The sequence below is a fragment of the Ptychodera flava genome, chromosome 2 (assembly GCF_041260155.1).
Source record: "Ptychodera flava strain L36383 chromosome 2, AS_Pfla_20210202, whole genome shotgun sequence".
NCBI lineage: Eukaryota > Metazoa > Hemichordata > Enteropneusta > Ptychoderidae > Ptychodera > Ptychodera flava.
The window spans coordinates 6,453,999-6,461,089 of record NC_091929.1 but is presented as its reverse complement, the minus strand read 5'-3'; the positions used below and the strand labels follow the sequence as shown (position 1 = coordinate 6,461,089).

The window sequence follows — 7,091 nt, the reverse complement described above, 5'->3', positions numbered from 1 at the left end:
ATGACTGAACGCGACGGGCAGTCATCGACGTCCAGCTCATCCACGGACGAACTGAACTGCATCTTGACCATCCTGCGGGAGGATTTTCCCCTCAGTTTACCCATTTATCACTGCCTCCAGAACGCCGTGAACGGGTCCTGGGGTACTATCTCCGACGTCAAGACGGATGTGTCGACGTCCGTGGAGAATTTAGTCGTCCTGTGCCATGTACCGTCGCTGGTGCCCACAGTTCCCGGACAGTACGAGACTTTTATTTACTCGAATGCCGTTGAACCTGATATTTTGAGGACGTTTCTCCGCCAGCCTGGACATATCAACTGGCAAGCACCGTCGCATTGTTTTTTGTTAACATTCGCTTCCCGAAAGCAGGATTTTTTGCCTGAGGTGCTGACTGAGTGTGCAACTCAGCGAGGTTACCAGTTACAACAGGAAGGGCGTTGTCGAGTTTGCATGTATTCTGAATCCAATCTAACGAAATCTGCGAAATCGAAACTGCCGAAGGGATTAAAAGTCGGCCAGTTGAGTCCGGACCATGTGGAGTACGTAACAGGTGGTTGGAAGTTTAGCACGCCGTTCACAGTGTCAACGTTACGACGGAACATCGAGGTTTTCCCGTCGGCCGCCATTTTTAATGAGGTCACCGGACAACCCGTGTCATGGGCAATGGTAAAAGCTTATGGGGGAATCGGCCTCGAGCACACTTTGCCGGAATTCAAAAAGAAGCGAGTTGAGAAAATTGTGTTGCGCGAACTGATTGACCAGATTGTCAGGAACGATGACACGCCCTTTGTTCTCATAGAAGAGGGTAACGATTCGTCGTACAACGCGTACAAAAAGTTGGGCTTCACGGAACAGCGAAACTGTGTTTTTATGTGGCTAAAATTCACCAAAAGGTCGTGATCTTCGGATAAAATGTCTTCTGTGGTTGAAGACATAAATGTGTTCTTCCTGAACCCCCCTCCTCCAGTAGTGGCATCCCTATGTGAGATCCCTGGCATCTAGGCTTTGGCCCACACACAATGCTTTACCGCTAATTACACACACGTAGCTGAATACTTCAGCGTGTTTTGACCGCTATGGCTTCCTAATTACCCAATTTCGATAACAGTACCCAATATCGGTTGTAAATGATAACGTGCGGAAATAAATTACGAATATACCAGGGGTCAGCTAATCCGTTTAGATCCAGTAGTCCCACGTTTACCGGCATTCTGTCTGATTCTGGAGAAAACAAACAAACAAAAAACACAAACAAAATACAGTTGCGATAATCACGGTTTGATAAAAGCACGCCGTAGCAATGAACCATGAGGTCGCATGTGACCTTTTGGTTTTACAGGTCGCCGACGAGATAAATGGATTCCTCGCTCTTAGTGTAAAAATGTCTGAAGTTTGATTTATAAGCCTTAATACATCTTTTTAATATCAACTTTTCAAAGCTTCGATGAAGCGACAACTAAATATGCAGTCACTGCGATATCCAGTTTCTCTAGGTGACGAAATGGTAGGGAAATTATTGAATTGCGGAAGTTCACAATTCCACCAGTTTCGATTCATTCGCCTTCAAACATCTTTTATGCACATATGTTAAAAAATATTGACAATACACCAGGCGTGTCGTAGGCCCGAAGTGTTTATTTTGGAAAAAGGGCACCTGTTGTAGAGTGACGGCTTTTTCAGTACGCGGTAATATTATACATACACTGTTCAAAGAAACCGGTGCCGGTCGCCAAATATTTCTGCCAAATTACATATCTGGAATCTCTTTTTACAACATTTAAACCAGTAAAAATTTTTGATATATCTTAATCTTGAGCTAATACCTAACAATTTGTAAATTTCACAAAATGAACCATGGATGTGAATGCGGGCACTCACACCAGAATTTCTGCCATTATTTTGTACCTATTTTGTAAATTATTCCACTAGGAATCCCAGTTATAATCTTTTAACGACTTAATTTTTCACATTTTTACCGATTACAAATGTTCTCGTTTAGGAGTGTCAGAATTTATTATACGGGCATGTAAGCTTACATCTGTCACGAGAGTTTTTAGCAACCCAGTTTTTGTCACTGTTTTTCCTTCTGTCTTTTCATTGAAGACAGTTGTTTTTATCAACGGCAATGGATGTTTTATAACAATTTTGATAAGACTTTCACTGCTTGAGACTTAAACGAACATCATGAGGAGCGTTCAAAAACACCGATGGAAAACTTGTGTTAATGTCACAGGCTCCTCGGTACAACTTGACGCAGAGGGGTAAATATGACAAACAATATCTGTAAATCGTGTCATAGTAATGGTGGGATACTCTTTGGGTTAGAACTATTCAATTTCCTACACTGTGCTGATCCATATGTTGCTTCCATTTGTGAAATATGGCAGCGATAACGGATTTCAGTACATGTACATGTGTGATGCAAGGCCAAGTTCATGACAGAAGAGTGTGAAACAGCAAATTTTGACCGGATGGCGGGATGTCTGTATTGCCATTTCATGTCAGCATTATCTCCTTCGAGCCACGGTGTCCATCCTGGGTTGAAGACATTATATAGAACCGTGTTGCCAGCAATATGCATGGGAAATTTGACATTCCTAGCAAGCAAGTTACACATATACGGGGTACATGCATCCGACAGTCAACGGGATCTGGGAATCATTCCGTGTGGAGTGTGCCTGGCTATCAACGTACAATAACGTCTCCACGGACTTTTGTAGAGTGTCAACTGAAACACAACCTTGTTTGAACAAAATCTGACATGATACCTCCAAACTTCTAACAAAAGTAATAACTCTTCCAACCAGACATGTTCAAGAGGTGTGCGTCACAAGTACCTGCACAGGTCGGTATGTGTGCGTTCCCAGCGTAACCCACTTAACATACTAGTGCGGAACTTTACTAAGCAACTGCCGAAAATGTCTGGGATTTAAACAGAACGATGTTATATTTATTCAATCGTGATTTGGAAACTCTGGAGTCTGTATATTTACACATTACGCCAGACTTCAAGACTACTCAGGAGTTTTAAATTAAAGAAAATCTACCTGTTACTATGTTCCACTTAACATACCAATATCTCTTATCGATTATTTATTGCGCATGTGCGTGACAACCGACGTTCATGATGACAGTGCTGGTAATGTATGGACATGTTTGTACGCACCTTAGACATGTTGACGATGAAAAGTTCCTTGTTGTATGGTATATTCTATATGAAGAATATGCTGTGTTCACTTTGGTGTGTCTTACACATGTATCATGATTTTGCCTGTCTGTCAGTCAGTCTGTCTGCATTTGTATGTATGTATGTATGTATGTATGTATGTATGTATGTATGTATGTATGTATGTATGTATGCATGGATGCATGTATGTATGTATGCACGCACATCTATGTATGCATTGATGTACGCACTTAAATACACAGGTATATATACGTATCTACGTGCGCACACGTTGGCTGGTGTGTTTGTGTACCCGATCTTGAGAATGTTCATTTTGGAAAATATGTGTCCCCATGAATTCCAATATGCACTTTAGTATCATCATCACTCAGACTTCAAATCATCTTCATGATTAGGGTCCCCTAGTGCTGCAAATCATCTTCATGATTAGGGTCCCCTAGTGCTGCATGAATTATTCAGTCGCTGATGATGTTACTATCATGAAGCATAGCCATTTAATGTTCTTATCGTTTTGTGCTTCGTAGCACTGAAATAATACTATAATCACATTACTCAGACTTGAATCAGTCACCTGACACCACATTAATTCATATGATAATAAGTAAATTTACATATCACCAATTTCTCCCCACCTTCTCCTGTGTGTGCTGTCAATATACATGTACATGTACTTTCCCTCTGCGGGTTAGAAAGGTAGAGCGACAAAAACATTGTTGTTACAAATTGTTCTGTGATATTTCGTTTATCATACCTAAGATGTCACGTTACTGACAGTGTCACATCTGCTGTTCTTCCAAAGTTTCCCAGAGGGAGTAAAACGCATCAAACAGGATTTCATAAAAGAGCTAGGTTGTGTCATAACAGTTTGTAGTGAAATATATCTACACTGACGTAAGAACGCCCATAGGAGTATAGTTGAGGGAAATATCCGTTGGTTTGACCACAGTCCCTCTGTGGATAGAGGGACTGTGGTTTGACAAATATTGTCGATGACGTCATCTCTTGTGTATGCCATGGATCATATACATCCATTATCACTAAAACTAATTGATATATCTCAGAGAGAGAGAGAGAGAGAGAGAGAGAGAGAGAGAGAGAGAGAGAGAGAGAGAGAGAGAGAGAGAGAGAGAGAGAGAGAGAGAGAGAGAGAGAGAGAGAGAGGGTGGCAATTGTCAGTGCTGTAGAAGCGTGAATGGTTCAATGAAATGGTATCTCGGTTGAAGAAGGAACCGGTACGTTTAAAGAGTCAGGTAGAAGAAAATGGGAAGTCAGATCAATAGAACAACTGTTGAAAGATTATTGTTGTATTAGGGGTATTTAATTTTCACTGCATGAAAAGCCAATAATACTTACTGTATTTGCATGGATTATTGCCTGTATTTTAGCTGAATAGTGCATATACAGGTGAATACAGTCATTAATCCATTGCTTGTATTCAGCAAGCCTGTATTCACTTGGATTCATGTGAATTCACGTGTATTATTTAATAATACAGTCAATTCATTAATGTGAATTTATCTGTATTATTTCGTTTTCATGCAGTGTTTAGTGTTCAGTTCTGTAAGACTGAAATGATGAACTAGGCATAATGGTAGTAAAAATGATGTTTAAACTTCCATATAAGATCAACTGATACTTATGGAAATCATAACGTCATTTGCGATTTTCTCTTTTTTTACTTTTTGTTCCCTCTACATTTTGGATTGAGATCATTAATGCATCAGTCTTTGTTATCCTAACCAGTACTTTGCATGGTGACTAACATCGTTTGTCTCCACTTTCCAAGGGAATGGTGTACTATTCCCTGGGTAAAGTTTGAGCATAAGTTTAAACTTTTTGTTCGGAGGCTCAAGTGACAACGTTGCTCATAAAACAATTTCATTTTGAATGGGCAAGTTTCTCTCTACATAATGCCCATGGTAACAGACATAAGTATGGCAATTATAATTTCGCCCTTGCGTGGAAACACATTATTCTCAATGGTGACCTACAGTAATAGTGCAAGACATCGATTTTAACGACAGTTCTGAATTCAGTTAGCTCGAGGCAGATTACCATTCTTGCGCATTTAGCGCCGAAGGACGGACTCATGTTGACGGTGGTAGGGAAACAAATTCATAACTATTATGTTACAGATACCGACGAAGAACGCTATAGGGTAGTGTTATATCACATTTCTGTACTTTCTAATGGATCACCGTGGCAGGTTGAAGAGCTCAGTGTGAAAAAACTGTTGATTCTCCTTGCCTATCTCTGCTGTCCGATTACTTGTCTCATACGGAAAATTAGGTCAACAAAAAGGAGAATTATCACTCCATGCAAGGTCGTTTTCGCGGAATAATATGGCCCCTAGACACATTTACCTAGACATAAAGGTCGATCTAGAAGTTTTATACGGTTACACTAATGACAGAGTGAAAATGTTGTCTGTTTCGAAGTATGACCAGAAGTGCTGTAATGTGGGTAGTTTCAAATCGGATGTTTGACACAACTGAACATTTTTGCGTTCCAGGCATATACCTGTTCCCCATTTCAGTGTTTCCGACAGCAATCGATGATCTTCGCTTATCACGCACGACTAATAAGTAAACAAAAACACAGTGCCTGCGTTTGTCCGATGCTTGTATCGCTGCCTTCAGGTTTATATGGGCATCTGAGATATATATATATATATATATATATATATATATATATATATATATATATATATATATATATATATATATATATATATATATATATACACGGTAAAAATTGATAATAAGTAGAAAACAGGACTAATAGGCGTTACTTACATTTTCACGTACGCTACATGTGTTCTCTGTAGCGATTATCAGACGAATGGTGTATATATATATGCTTACATATTTCATACAGACAGACATGCATACATACATTCGATACATACATACATACATATCTCATTTTCCTCATTGTCCAAGTCCACATTAATTGTTATCCGTGTACCTTTACGATTGCAGTTTTGGCCGTTAAAAAGTTTGCCTGCATATTGCCAGTGAAGACAGTTTGAGATAATCAGTCAAGGTGGGTTGTAAATTTATCAAGGTTGGGTCTGTTTACAGCGTGTGCGTCAAGTTAAACATAAAAGGAAACATGTTTACCCCTGAATTGACGTCAACTCTCACGTCAAAACGCCACGAAAACATTCATTCGTTTGCTTACATATTTATTTGAGACGCAGTAGAAATTTCGCCACATGGTGGATCTCATCAAACATTTCCAATTAGCTATCAACATCAACATTTCGTGTTAGAAGGGAGTGACGTTACCGTTTATGTGAAAGGACGAATCTTTGCAATTCTGGTCATTACACACGTGAAGGCCAATTTCACCTCAATCAATACAATCCAAAGTCCTTCGGCCCGCCCACGTTATTTTATACTGCCAGAGACACATCAGAAGCCAACAACTCTTGAAGCTCGCCAAATTGTTCAAATTGTTCAACATTAATTTTACATGTGAGCGGAAAACTCTGTTAAATTAGGACGAGTAACATACCCTTGCCGATAAAAAGAGCGCTCCGAACGCACTTGTTGCCATGGAAAATAGTTAACGCTACAATCATCAGAGTATACAAAGTACATCCACCATTTCGTTGTAGTTAGAGGTCTCCCCACTGTTTTGTTTTTGTTTGTTTTATTTTTGTTTGTTTGTTTGTTTGTTTGTTTTGGGGTCTACTTTTAAACCTATATGAGTTAAGTTTCCTGTAAACATGGCCCGCAAACATATGACGTCTTGTCTATCAGTTTTTGTCGATCTTCATACATATTTCTGTGACTCACAAATGTCATAACTGAAGGATAAAATAATACACAATGCCTCGCCATGGGGTCTCGTAAAACAGTTTCTGGTCCAGTGTTTTGATCGTGAATTACTTCCGGCT

General features: G+C 39.7%; 1 protein-coding gene across 1 annotated transcript; it reads left to right on the top strand.

Moving 5' to 3' along the window:
• On the top strand, positions 1-900 carry LOC139124044 (uncharacterized). Its single transcript, XM_070690176.1, has one exon. It carries the CDS (start codon positions 1-3, stop codon positions 898-900), a length of 900 nt encoding a protein of 299 aa, XP_070546277.1.
• The last annotated feature ends 6,191 nt before the right edge of the window (positions 901-7,091 follow it).

Bases quoted from the DNA above. Each gene is read 5' to 3' on its own strand.
- LOC139124044 (XM_070690176.1), top strand. From the start codon at position 1: ATGACTGAACGCGACGGGCAGTCATCGACGTCCAGCTCATCCACGGAC.